Source organism: Hyla sarda, chromosome 7 (genome assembly GCF_029499605.1).
Source record: "Hyla sarda isolate aHylSar1 chromosome 7, aHylSar1.hap1, whole genome shotgun sequence".
Taxonomy (NCBI): domain Eukaryota; kingdom Metazoa; phylum Chordata; class Amphibia; order Anura; family Hylidae; genus Hyla; species Hyla sarda.
Window position 1 is genome coordinate 180,290,222 of NC_079195.1, and position 14,379 is coordinate 180,304,600.

Genomic DNA, 14,379 nt, shown 5'->3' on the forward strand with positions numbered 1-14,379 from the left:
TTTTTTGTCTCGCCTGGATAAGATAAAGAGGCCTATATAACATATTTATAGATATATAGAAACACACATAGAATAGACATACATGGTACGCTGTATAGAAAACAAATACTTGTTTATATAAACACTAACCTAATTTATAACCCTGATCTATGTATACACACTATAGCAGTGTTTCCCAACGGTGCCTCTAGCTGTAGCAAAACTACAACTCCCAGCATGCCCAGACAGCCTAAGGCTGTCCGGGCATGCTGGGAGTTTAGTTTTGCAACAGCTGGAGACACTCTGGTTGGGAAACACTGCACTTATACTATATATATATATATATATATATATATATATATATATACATACATACTAGATAGGATACAGATCCGGACATGCTGGGAGTTGTAGTTTTGCAACAGCTGGATGCACCCTGGTTGGGAAACACTGCACTATATACATACACACATATATACATACACACACACACACACATATATATATATATATATATATATATATATAGTAGATAGGAAACAGGTGAGTGTGTGTGTGTACATGTATTGTATGATATATTTAGAGAAACACAAAAAAACACAAAAAAAACACTACTAATGTATACGATAGTTACACACGTATTACTATACTAAGTGACTTTATCAAATAATAACAATATAAGTCACCCTTACCACTATGATTGAGTCCAGTGAGTTAAAGGACCTTTAATGATGTCAGGATCATGTGACCAGTCATGTGTGGGAGGAGTCAGGCTTACAGGCTGTTCTGCTGGAGGAGCTAAAGGACCTTTGATGATGATGTCATAACCATGTGACTGATCACGTGTGGGAGGAGTAATACAGCAGGTAAAGGACCTTTGATGATGATGAAGTCATGACATGTGATCAGTCACATGTATTAGAGGAGGCTGGCTTATAACTATGGAGAAGGTGTTTCATATACGTTTCCGTACAGCTGGGAATGTTATGCTTTGGGATGTGTTCACATGCAGCATATTGTTACATTCCCAGTTATCCGCCTGAATGGGGCTCACAGAAATCCGTGGACTTGCTGCAGTAACAATCCCATTTAGATGCATTGGAAAAGGTGGATACAGTCCTAGGAGACTCTTTCCTAGGACTGTATCCACCTTTTCCAGCCCACCGGAGCACCGGAAAGCTGAACTAATTTATGCAGGATAAGTCATCAACTGCCGTGCCGAGAAGTTCGTGACAAATCGAATTTACTGTAAGTTCGCTCATCTCTAGCAGGGTGGATGGAATTACCCTAGGGGCAGATGGCATTAACCGCTTGTGTTCGTGACGCCAGGGCGTGATTTATCCTCAATACCACCCAAAGGTATACCGCTGGATCCTGTGCTAGGCACAGGGGCAATAATGACCCTGATGCCAGATTACGGAACAACGGTAGCTTTACTGAATTAGGTGGAAAAGTATATACAGCTTTGCCAGGCGCACTGAGGTGACCAGTGACTTCACAGACCTTAGTGCTTGTTGGGACTTGCAGTGGACTGGGACAATTTTGATGCAGACTGAAGACAGGTTGACTTTGTCTGACTATACCCCATTTATAGCTTACCAGCTCTGACTGACACCTGGGGGTAGTAGAATTTTGGCCCCCTCTGGACTCCAGACACACACCATGGACTTGACTGCACTGTGGTTCAGCAAAGACTTAGGGGGAGATTCATCAAAACCTGGCCAAAGGAAAAGTGGCTCAGTTGCCCATAGCAACTAATCAGATCACTTCTTTCATTTTACAGAGGCCTTGTTAAAAATGAAAGAAGGAAGCTGATTGGTTGCTATGGGCGACATTTCCTCTGGGCAGGTTTTGATGAATCTCCCCCTTATAGTCTCCAAAGAGAGCAGATCTCCAAGAGACTGAAGAGACTCCTCTCAGGGCTTATATAGGGGAGACTCAGGTGAGGTCACATGGTCACTGACACCTCACTGGGTTATAATCACATGACATGTTTAACCACATGACAACTGATCTTAAAGCTACAACATTTGATATACATTACATAGCATAATAATAACTGTACAATGGGAACAGATGCAGGGAGCAAGGGTACAGGAGTTTGGGACACCACACAAGCATCCCCAGTTTTTAAGGGGGAGGGGCTAAATCACATTTTTTGAATTTTTTTTCTACTATTTATTTTACACTTTTTAAATCCCATAAGGGACTATTTATTGCAGTCTTTGGATTGCTATTACTGTTCATTGCTATGCATAGGCAAAGCACTGCTCAGTGATAACTGCGATCTACTTATTTATATAGTCTGATTCACCATCATCACAGAAGAGAAAAAGGTGTCCAGCATTCTGTAGGGAACATAAAATGTTTAGCTTTATGAAATCCATTAAAAGTTCGGATACAGGCATGACGTAGTTTCAAGGGAGAAGCTTAAAACATGATGTGTAGCTTTATTAACTCCATTTAGTGTAGGAGTACAGCAGGTGCATTCACATACAGGAGTGACTTGTTTCACACTAAACGTCCCTCATTGGGCCATTTCTTTAAAGGAGTATTCAGTTGTTTTTTTTTTTTTTTTTATTTGATAATGCTACAGGGGCTGTAAAGTTAGTGTAGTTCATAATATAGTGTCTGTACCTGTGTGTGACTGTGGTCTCGCAATTCTTCTGTGATTTTCACCCCAATATTTATTTTTTACAGAATTCAAAATTACTCAAGTCTCAGGTTTTTCCAGGTTGCAGTGTGGCCGAGACATGACATCACTAGTCAGGTGTGCAAAGAGAGTCTGTCCTGCTTCAATGGGTGGAGCGACCGCTGGGTGGGAAAGATATCATTCTACAACTAAATGTATTTTTGCAACAGCTGGAGGCACCCTGATTAGAAAACACTGGTCTTTTGAATGGAATGCAACTCATTTGTGTATTAAAGGAGATCTGTAGTGCTCTGAACTTTATCCCCTGCGATCTCCTGTACAGGGCCGTGGCAATGTACAGGAAAGGGGGCGTTCCGTCCCCGCATGACGCGTCAGCCGGCACGCCCTTCCATGAATCCCATAGAGATATTTGGAGGGGCGTGCTGGCTGCCACATGATGCCGGGATGGAACGCCCCCTTTCCTGTACATTGCCACGGCCCCTTACAGGAGATCGCGGGGGGGCCCAGCGCGATCAGAGCACTTACCTTTAAAACTTCCTCCTTACCTTTAAAAAATCATAACTCTTTCAATTTTGCACCTAAAAATCCATTTGATTACTTATTTTTTTGCGCCACCAATTCTACTTTGTAATGACATCAGTCATCCCGAACAGCCCCCTGAGCTAACCGGCATTGTTTTACTTTCACTTTAGAAGCGGTGTTCAACTTTGAACGCCGTGTCTAAAGGGTTAATAGCGCGCTTTTAGCCACGGGTCCTGACCTCTAACAACCGTGGCCCCGCGTTATAGAACGGGAGCGGACTCAGGGTGTACAGGTACGCCCTGGTTCCTTAACAAGTTAATGGGTGGGGTGGCTGATGTGTGGGAGGGAGGAAAATGACCTTACACATACAAACTCTCTGTTTAATGGTGGTCTTGCAATTCTGTGATTTTTGCCTCAACGTTTATTTTAACAGCATACAAAATGCTTCAGGTTTTCCCAGGTTGCAGTGCAGCCCAAGACATTACATCACTAGTCAGGAGCCTGTCTGCTTTAACGGGTGGAGAGACCGCTGAGTGGGAGGTAGATCATTCTACAAAAATTGAAGTTTTGCAACAGCTGGAGGCACGGCTTATTATCCATGCTAAATCACACCATAGCCGGCCCCCAGCTGATTCCAGTAGCTGAGGGCCGGGGTTAATAGCCGACATGCGGCGATCACCCTTCAGATTGCTGCTGTCAAAGCTGTCACAGCGGCATCTAAAGGGACCTTAAAGTGTACCCGTCAGATCCAACATAAAATCTTTTTTTTTTTTTTTTTATCACTAATCCTGACCATGCACATTTATGTGTCTAGCACCTTTATTTTTTTTATTACACTTTTAACTTAGCTCACTAGTCTGACATCCTCTCAAAGGGAGGAGGCGTGGTCTCACTGTGCAGGTCTCTGCCCCCTCCCTCAGTATGCTGTCTGCTCACATCTCCCCTAGCATTAGCAAAACTACAACTCCCAGCTTGTCCTCACTGACAGTAGCGGGACACAAGCTGACAGTGGGAGGATTTTTCCCCCAGGTGTGAGCCCTGTGCTCACAGCTGTCAAGGAAGTGTGTCCATGACATAGGTGATGATGCATGGACACAGCAGGACTAGTTGTGTCCAAGCAGGCGGGGGGGGGGGGGGGGCAGTTGTTTGACTGGCTTTTTCGGTATGAAATATTGAAAATTTTCTAATGAAAGCAATTGCAAAACCTATTGGTTCTCCATGCTTTACAACATATACATTTTTTTGTATCTAACAATGCCCATTTAAAACACTCCCCAGTGGTCCAGTGGGGTCGATGATAGGGATCGACCGATTATCGGTTTGGCTGATATTATCGGCCGATTTTCATGATTTTGGTCGTTATCGATATTGGCAATTACCTTGCCGATAATCCGGTAATGCCCCGCCCACCGCCCCGGCCAGAGACCGCTGCCGCTGCTGCCCCATTGCCTCCCCCATCCCCGGTTTTATAATTACCTGTTCCCGGGGTCCGCGCTACTTCTGGCTCCTGCTGCGTCCTGTGTTACGCTGTGCGCTGCGCAATGACGAGTGAGGTCCTCATCGTGACGTCACCGTCAGTACACACAGTGACAGTTCAGGATGCCACTGGAGCCAGAAGTAGCGCAGACCCCGGGAACAGGTCATTTTAAAACCGGGGATGGGGGAGGCAATGGGGCAGCGGCAGTGGTTGGACTATGGATCGGCAAGGGGAGAGAAGCGGGTGGGGCAGCGCTGAAATAGTCGATAACTTATACTGATATTCCGGTATAAGTTATCGGCTATCGACTCCCTCCAGCCACACCCGCGAACGTACACAAGGTTTGTGTGTGGGGGGTTACGATCCACTGTGGAGGTAGCCGGAGGGCTTACCTCGCCTTTCTTCCTGCTCTTGATTTGATTGAGCCTGGCTGGATCAGGCTGAACCAAATGAGCACAGAGCACACAGATCAATGGAATTCTATGGAACTCCATTGATCTGTATGAGGAATCTAATGATTCCTCCTAAAAGTCCCCTAAGGGACTAATAAAGTGTAAAAAAAATAAGTTTAATAAAAGTTTAAAAAAACATATTAACCCCTTAAGGACGCAGCCCTTTTTCACCTTAAGGACTGAGCCCTTTTTCGCAATTATGACCACGTCACTTTACAAATTAATAACGCGAAAACGCTTTCACCGAATATTCTGATTCTGAGAGTTTTTTTCGTGACATATTCTACTTTATTTTGGTGGTAAATTTTCGGCGTTAATTGCATCCTTTTTTGGTGAAAAATCCCAAAATTTCATGAAAATTTTGAAAATTTTGCATTTTTCTAACTTTGAAGCTCTCTAATTGTAAGGAAAATGGATATTCCCAATAAATTTTATTTTTCTTCACAAACACAATATGTCCACTTTATGTTTGCATCATAAAATGGACATATTTTAACTTTTTGAAAAAATTAGAGGGCTTCAAAGTAGAACAGCAATTTTCAAAAATGTCATGAAAATTGCTAAATCTGAAGGGACAGATGTTACAGAACTACAACTCTCAGCATGCCTGGGCAGTCGAGGCATGCTGAGAGTTGTAGTTTGGCAACATCTGGAGGGCTACTGTTTGGGCACCACTGTAACAGTGGTCTCCAAACTGTGACCCTCCAGATGTTGCAAAACTACAACTCCCAGCATGCCCAGACAGCCTTTGGCATGCTGGGAGTTGCAGTTTGGCCCCCCTAGTGGTTGCCACAGTAAAGATCGATTTACTTTCACTTTCAATTCCCCCCCCCCCCCACTGTCGATTCCCTACCTGATCAGGATCCTGCAGGCTCCAGCGAAGAGCCCAGGTCCCCAGGCATCTTCTCCTGCAGGTACGGCCTCCATCTTCTTTCCAGAGCCCCTCGACATCCAGGGGCGGGCAGAACGGGGGGTTGCCATGTCAACCCCCTGTCCTGCGCTGCCATTGGTCAGAACTCCGTTCTGACTAATGCCAGGGGATAGGAGTAGATCGCAGCTTTGCGACCTCACTCCTATCCTTTAGGCTGATCGGGGTGGTTTTGCTGACAACTCCGATCAGCCCTATTTTCCGGGTGATCGGGTCACCAGAGACCCGATCAGCCCGAAATTGGAGAAAATCGCATGTCTGAATTGACATGCGATTTTCTCCGATCGCCGACATGGGGGGGTCTCAGGACCCCCCTGGGCGATGTGCCAGGGTGCCTGCTGAATGATTTCATCAGGCATCGGGCTCCGGTCCCCAACCGGCTAGCGGTGGGGACCGGATTTCCCACGGGCGAATGGATACGCCCTCGGTCCTTAAGGACTCGGAATGCAGGGCGTATCCATACGCCTTATGTCCTGAAGAGGTTAAAGGGGTACTCCGGCCCTAGACATCTTGTCCCCAATCCAAAGGATAGGGGATAAGATGTCTGATCGCAGAAGTCCCGCCGCTGGGGACCCCTGCAATCTCTCCTGCAGCACCCAGTCATCAGCCTCACAGAGCGAAGATCGCTCTGTGTCTGATTACTCATGATACAGGGGCCGTAGTATCGTGACATCATGGTTCTGCCTCCTTGTGACATCACGCCCCACCCCTCAATGCAAGTCTATGGGAGGGGGCGTGGGCTTGGTCACTAAGGTAAAAACAGGAGGCGTCCTTAAGGGTTTAAAGCCAATAGACTTTAATGGGATTCTGCACTCCCATTCACACTTCTGAATTTCTGCTGTTGGAATTCCGCAAGTGGAAATTCAGAAGTGTGAATGGGAGTGCGGAATCCTATAGAAGTATATGGGCTTTAATTTGAGGCGGAATTCCGCAAGCAGAAATTCTGCCGTGTGAATAGACCCTAACTTTTGGACCCAAAGTGTGCCATTATATCACACCCCAAACAATACTGGAACCCCCACTCTGTTTGACAGAGGATTTAGTGCAGTCATTACTGTAGGCTTCATTCAGGGATCTCCAGACATACACACAACTGGGAGTAGGAAGAACAGTAAAATCTCATCAGACCATTTCACATTTTCATACCCCCAGTATTAAAGCTTTGTCATCTTTGCACCACTGAACATGCTGTTTGACCTTTCAAGTGTCAACAAACGTTTGGCTATTGCGTCTCTGCCATGGATATTGTCTTTATGCAATAAATGCCCTGATACTGGTGCCCTTAAACTTGCATTCAACTCTGCAATAATTTGAGGGGCCATAGTTTTGGGGGGTTTTTTGGGCAAAAATTTGACAAAGTGCAATTCTATCACTCGTGTCAAGCATTGAATTTAAACTGGAAATAATCACTCTGTATGTGTTTAGGTATACTATATAGCAGTGGTCTTCAACCTGTGGACCTCCAGATGTTGCAAAACTTCAACTCCCAGCATGCCCGGAATTGTAGTTTTGCAACATCTGGAGGTCCGCAGGATGAAGACTACTGTTATATAGTATCAGGGCCATTATGCACATAAGATATCTAGCAGCTAAACACTCATTCAGCTGACAGCCATCTCTTCAATCCCCACATACACATTCACACCCAGCTTGCCTTGGCATGTGACTGGAATGGAGTGAGGATAAGTTCTTGACTCCTCTTGTGGCGGCTTAAGGGGTACTCCAGGGTATAATTAAATTTTTTAATTTTTTTTTTTTTTAAATCAAGTGGTGCCATAAAGTTAACAGATTTGTAAATTACTTCTATTTAAAAATCTTAATCCTTCCAGTACTTGTCAGCTGCTTTATGCTCCAGAGGAAGTTCTTTTCTTTTTGAATTTTTTTTTCTGTCTGACCACAGTGCTCTCTGCTGACATGTCAGGAACTGTCCAGAGTAGGAGCAAATCTCCATAGCAAACCTTTCCTGCTGGACAGTTCCTGATATGGACAGAGGTGTCAGCAGAGAGCACTGTGGTCTGACAGAAAAGAATTCCAGAAAGAAACATAACTTCCTTTGTAGTATACAGCAGCTGATAAGTACTGGAAGGATTAAGATTTTTAAATAGAAGTCATTTACAAATCTGTTTAACTTTCTGGCACCAGTTGATTTAAAAAAAAAAAAAAAAAAAAATGTTTTTCACTTGAGTACTCCTTTAACACCCTGAGATAAAAGCATATGTAGATGGTCAACCGGTGCCAGAAAATAATCAGGTTTGGAAAACACACATCTAATGTGAATGGTCAGCTTTAATTTAATTTATACTCATTGTAGCATGTACTTCAGCACTAGAGAAGTGTTACCCTGCTATGCCTGGTCCTTGAAAGTGAAGTTTACCTATGTGAGGAAAATAGTCTTACAATACAATAGCAATACACACTGGGGGAATAGGCAAAAACAGTGTAATTTCTAGACAGTGCAAATGCAAACGTGTTTCTCGAAAACTACACATGTTAAAAAGTGGTGCAAAATCTGGTGCATTTATTAGATGTGTTAGAAAACTGTCTAACAAACGGTTTTAAAAATTGTTCTGCGCAGAATACCATTCTTTTTGGTGCATAGGGAATTAGGAAACTGTTTTACATAATCTGTGCATCATTGGGTGCAAAGCTCAACACATTTCTGCCACACAAAGTTTTGTTTATTACCCCCAATCTCTATATAAATGTTACCCTAAGTTCTGAAAAGCATATGTGATAGCCTGGGGGAGTAGGGTATGGGGAGTGTAGCTGTGAGGTGACTAAAGGGTGCTTGTTAACCCTTGCTATTCGTGACGCCAGGGTGAGGGCTCCTCAGTAATCTTGTCCTACCGCTACCCTTCCCAAGAGCGATAGGGAGGTAGATAATAATGGAATGTCCACAACCGGAGAGTTTGCTGAAACAGTTGTAACTTTTACTGAAGATTTTAGGCCTAGGTAGGCCGGTAGGTTTTCAGGCCTAGCGTGTCTTTGCAAGTTGCGCAGATCCATCCTGCTAGTCCGGCATCCACGAGAGCAGCAACCCAAGAGAGCGATAATTGGCTACAGCTCCTTTATATGGGCAGGGGCTGGACTAATGCTAATTGGTCCAATACTTGTGTCAATCACCATTACAAAGGATTATGGGTAACATGTGACCCAAGGACCTCCAAAGGTCCTCCAACATACCATAGAGGATATTAATATAGTCACATGACCGAAGTTCCTGCGACGCTAAACAAGGTAAGTAATATACATTATTACTAAATATGTACATGTATCAACATTGTAGAATTAGAGTAGAGGAGAGGCGACTAGGGGCTATCTCACCTGGGGGACCCTACCTGAGCGTAGTTACTCTGACTTTGGAGACCACCACACTAGGTACGGTATGCAATACGGTACCGGGCCACCACACATATTTGCCTAGCTATGACACTATTTGGGATGGTGGACAGAGATTTATCTAGATAGCTTTAGTATTCAGCAGTTACTATTATAACATGGCATGGTTTATTACCCAGCTTTTTCGGGACCCTGATAGACAAATCTACCAGGCTATGGCCCTAGAAAAGATTTGTAAGTAGACATACTTCTCTTGGTAGATTAAGTATTCATATACTGCAGTCCAGATTACAGATCCACAAGGTTTGTTAACTTTTTTAAAGATTTATCATCTTGCTCTTCAATTTCAGTTTTGGCCAAATAGTGGGGCTGGATTAAAGGGGTTATCCACCATAAGGTGATTTTAGTACATACCTGCCAGGCTATCTGGGTATTTCCTGTTGGAGTTTGGTCTCTTAAAGGGGTACTCCAGTGGAATTTTTTTTTATTTTTTATATTAACTGGTGTCAGGAAGTTAAACAGATTTGAAATTTCCTTCTATATAAAATCTTAATCCTTCCTGTACTTAGCAGCAGCTGTATGCTCCAGAGGAAGTTGTGTTTCTTTCTGGAGTTCCAGAGTACAAGCAAATCCCCATAGGAAACCTATCCTGCTCTGGACAGTTCCTAATACGGACAGAGGTGTCAGCAGAGAGCAGTGTGGTCAGACTGAAAAGAACTCCAGAAATAAATACAGCTTCCTGTGGAGCATACAGCAGCTGATAAGTATTGGAATGAGTAAGATTTTTTAAATAGAAGTAATTTACAAATCTGTAAAATTTTCTGGCACCAGTTGATTTGAAAAAAATAAAATAAATTGTTTTCCACCGGAGTACTCCTTTAAACTACACATCCCATAGTTCCATGCTTGTAAGTGTGAAGTTACATTCCTCCCTCTCACACATCAGCCACCCCACCCATTGCAGCACAAATAAGCTCAAAAGATCAGTGTTTTCTAATAAGGGTGCCTACAGCTGTAGCTAAATTATCTCTCTGTCGCTCCACCCATTGAAGCAAGACAGGCTCCCCTTGCACAACTGACTAGTGATGTCATGTATCGAAGCACTGCAACCTGGGAAATCCTAAGATCTGAGTAATTTTGTATGCTGTTAAAAATAAATATTGGGGCGAAAATCACATAAGAATCACCGTCACACACAGGTACAGACACTATATTATGAACTACACTAACTTTACAGCCCCTGTAGGATAGTCAAATAAAAAAAAAAATCCTGGAATACCCCTTTAAGGGCTGTGGCTTGTTACACATGTAAGACTTTTTAAAAAGTCGCAAAAATTTTGTACAACAATATTTCACTCAATAAACAGTGTAAAAACCACAGAATAAAAAAGTACACTAAAAATATTTGCTAATTCATCATACATCATGGAACAACATGATACCATTTGCACAAATTAAACTTGCATAAAAAGGAAATGGAAGCTCCAAAAAAAAGGAGTGAAAAAGTTAAAAATTTGCCTCCCTGTGTGTATCTGTCACATAGTATAAGAGCAACTTAGTCTCAGGTGATTATTGCAGCTCCACAGTGTCCTTCAGGTCTTTGATTGCTGCAAGGAGGGAATGGCCTGTGCCATCAAAAAAAGGTAGTGAAATGTGTTATGCAGATGAGCCAGGTCCCATTTGGCCACACAGTTTTGTGCTGTGCTCAGTATGTTGTGGGGTATAACACAGGCACTGGGCAAAGATAGATTGTGAGCATATTTTAGAAAAAAAATGCCAAGAACAAAAGTCAAAACAAGAGCATTCTGTTGATAAAGTCTTTTTTTTAATCAAATTGATTTACCTATAGCACGACATCTAAAGGTAAATCATTTGCTACAGTCTGAAAATGGCTTCGCTTCTTATGTTGAGCAACTGCTGATTTATGGCTGTAGCGTTTTCCACATTCTGAACATGAAAATGGCTTTTCCCCTGTATGGATTACCATATGCCTGACAAGGGATGATCTCTGTGTAAAGCATTTCCCACATTCAGAACATGAATGTGGCTTCTCTCCTGTGTGAGTTCTTTGATGTACAATGAGAGCCGATTTCTGTAAAAAACCTCTGCCACATTCTAGACATGAAAATGGCTCCTCCCTTCTGTGCCTTTTTTGATGTACAATGAGATCCGATTTCCGACAAAAACATTTCCCACATTCTAAACATGAAAATGGCTTTTCCCCTGTGTGAATTCTTTGATGCATAACAAGGACTGATTTCTGCATAAAACATTTCCCACACTCAGAACATGAAAAGGGCTTCTCCCCTGTGTGAGTTCTCTGATGTGCAAAAAGTGATGCTCTCTGGGTAAAACATTTCCCACATTCAGAACATGAATACGGCTTCTCCCCTGTGTGAGTTCTTTGATGCACAATGAGGTCAGATTTCTGTTGAAAACCTCTCTCACATTCTGGACATGAAAACGCCTCCTCTTTTCTGTGCCTTCTTTGATGTACAATGAGATCTGACTTATAGCGAAAACATTTCCCACATTCTGAACATGAAAATGGCTTTTCTCCTGTGTGAATTCTCTGATGCATAGCAAGGGCTGATTTCTGCATGAAACCATTCCCACATTCTGAACATGAAAAAGGCTTTTCCCCTGTGTGAATTCTTTGATGCAGAACAAGTATCGATCTCTGCATAAAACATTTTCCACACTCAGAACATGAATATGGTTTTTCCCCTGTGTGAGTTCTCTGATGTGAAACAAGGTATGCTCTCTGGCGAAAACATTTTCCACACTCAGAACATGAATATGGCTTCTCTCCTGTATGAGATCTTTGATGTATAAGAAGATCTGATTTCTGCTGAAAACATCTCTCACATTCTGAACATGAAAATGGCTCCTCCCCTCTGTGCCTTCTTTGATGTTTGAAAAGAGCTGGTCTCTGGCGAAAACTTTTACCACATTCTGAACATGAAAATGGCCTCTCATCTTTGTGAATTCTCTCATGCATTGATAGTATAGATTTCTTTTTAAAATGTTTCCCACATTCTGGACATTGAAATGGTCTCTCTGCTTTGTGAGTTATCTGATGTTCAATAACACTTGATTTCCTTTTAAAACTTTTTCCACATTCTGGACATGAAAATGGCCTTTCATCTTTGTGGATTTTTACATGCATAGAGAGAATAGATTTCTTTTTAAAATGTTTCCCACATTCAGAACATGTAAATGTTTTACTCTCTTTCTCTTCTGTACTTTGTTCTACATTTTGTGATTGATAGTATGAAGGTTCCAGGGCATCACTGTGAAAGTCTGCGGGTACAGTTGGTGTAAGAAGTAAAGTGGAACATATGTCATGATTGTCTTCTGTGTTATTGTTATATTTGACTTCATAATCTGGAGATAAATAGAGATTTCCTGGATTTTTGGTGCAATCATCTGGAAATTAAACAAGGTTTTTTTTTTTTTTTTTTTTAAATCTTTTAAAAAACATAATTGAATTGATATTTAAAAATGTTGAACCCATAAAGGTAATCTCTTGATCACTTCTCATAATAACTATAGTAATAATACTGATCTTTTATAGCACTAGTGATGAGCACATTTGTTTTTCTTTAAATAAAAATAACAGTCTATCATTCTAGACCAGTGATGGCGAACCTATGGCACGCGTGCCACAGGTGGCACGCCGAGCCCCCTCTGTGGGCACGCGGCCATAGCTCGCCATCAGCCCATTCGAGACATCCATGTGTCCCAAAAGATCTTTTCGGGACACAAGGATGCCCCGGTTACTTTTCTGCAGCCCCGCGTTAACTTTAAAAACGCAGGGGCCGCCGGGAGGTAGCGCACACAGGGATGTAACTGACAGCAACCGCAGAGTGGAGCGGAGCAGCGAGGAGGAGGATGCACGCGCGCGCATAGTAAGTTACCTGTATGTACGTCATCTTCAGTATTCCGACCACCGCTCCTCCGGTCCCGGGACCTACTGCTATGGCCTGACCCCTGACTGGAGGAGCGTTGGACGGAGCACTGAAGTGGGGCAGTACACAGGCATACAGCCTCCAGCCATACACTGTATATGGCTGAAGGCTGTATGTCTGTGGGGGAGCTATACTGCACCTAAGTGGGGGAACTATACTGCACCTGATGTGGGGAAACTATACTGCACCTAATGTGGGGGAACTATACTGCACCTAATGTGGGGGAACTATACTGCACCTAATGTGGGGGAGCTATACTGCACACCTAATGTGGGGAAACTATACTGCACACCTAATGTGGGGGAGCTATACTGCACCTAATGTGGGGGAGCTATACTGCACCTAATGTGGGGGAGCTATACTGCACCTAATGTGGGGGAGCTATACTGCACCTAATGTGGGGGAGCTATACTGCACCTAATGTGGGGGAGCTATACTGCACCTAATGTGGGGGAGCTATACTGCACACCTAATGTGGGGAAACTATACTGCACCTAATGTGGGGAAACTATACTGCACCTAATGTGGGGGAGCTATACTGCACACCTAATGTGGGGAAACTATACTGTACCTAATTTAGGGAAACTATACTGCACCTAATGTGGGGAAACTCTACTGCACCTAATGTGGGGGAGCTATACTGCACCTAATGTGGGGGAGCTATACTGCACCTAATGTGGGGGAGCTATACTGCACCTAATGTGGGGGAGCTATACTGCACACCTAATGTGGGGGAGCTATACTGCACACCTAATGTGGGGGAGCTATACTGCACACCTAATGTGGGGAACTATACTGCACCTAATGTGGGGAACTATACTGCACCTAATGTGGGGAACTATACTGCACCTAATGTGGTTGAACTATACTGCACCTAATGTGGGTGAACTATACTGCACACCTAATGTGGGTGAACTATACTGCACACCTAATGTGGGTGAACTATACTGCACACCTAATGTGGGTGAACTATACTGCACACCTAATGTGGGTGAACTATACTGCACACCTAATGTGGGTGAACTATACTGCACACCTAATGTGGGTGAACTATACTG

At 43.3% G+C, this 14,379-nt stretch overlaps 2 protein-coding genes across 11 annotated transcripts in view; both read right to left on the reverse strand.

Moving 5' to 3' along the window:
• Positions 1-2,555, reverse strand: part of LOC130282781 (oocyte zinc finger protein XlCOF6-like) — a 36,066-nt gene extending 33,511 nt beyond the window's left edge. For 2 of the 4 annotated variants that reach the window (XM_056531503.1, XM_056531502.1), the window contains exon 1: positions 1,579-2,555. In XM_056531503.1, the coding sequence (XP_056387478.1) occupies positions 1,579-1,643 (65 nt within the window). In that variant the 5' untranslated portion in view covers positions 1,644-2,555. Of the gene's footprint in view, positions 1-355; positions 390-671; positions 1,051-1,578 lie in introns of those variants that run through there. The other 2 variants (XM_056531504.1, XM_056531505.1) reach the window with 2 other exon arrangements.
• Positions 2,556-8,156: 5,601 nt separating this feature from the next.
• Positions 8,157-14,379, reverse strand: part of LOC130282780 (oocyte zinc finger protein XlCOF6.1-like) — a 136,372-nt gene continuing 130,149 nt past the window's right edge. For 3 of the 7 annotated variants that reach the window (XM_056531491.1, XM_056531497.1, XM_056531498.1), the window contains one exon: positions 8,157-12,779. In XM_056531491.1, coding sequence (XP_056387466.1) covers positions 11,194-12,779 — 1,586 coding nt within the window. In that variant the 3' untranslated portion in view covers positions 8,157-11,193. The remainder of the gene's footprint in view (positions 12,780-14,379) is intronic. The other 4 variants (XM_056531494.1, XM_056531500.1, XM_056531501.1 and 1 more) reach the window with 3 other exon arrangements.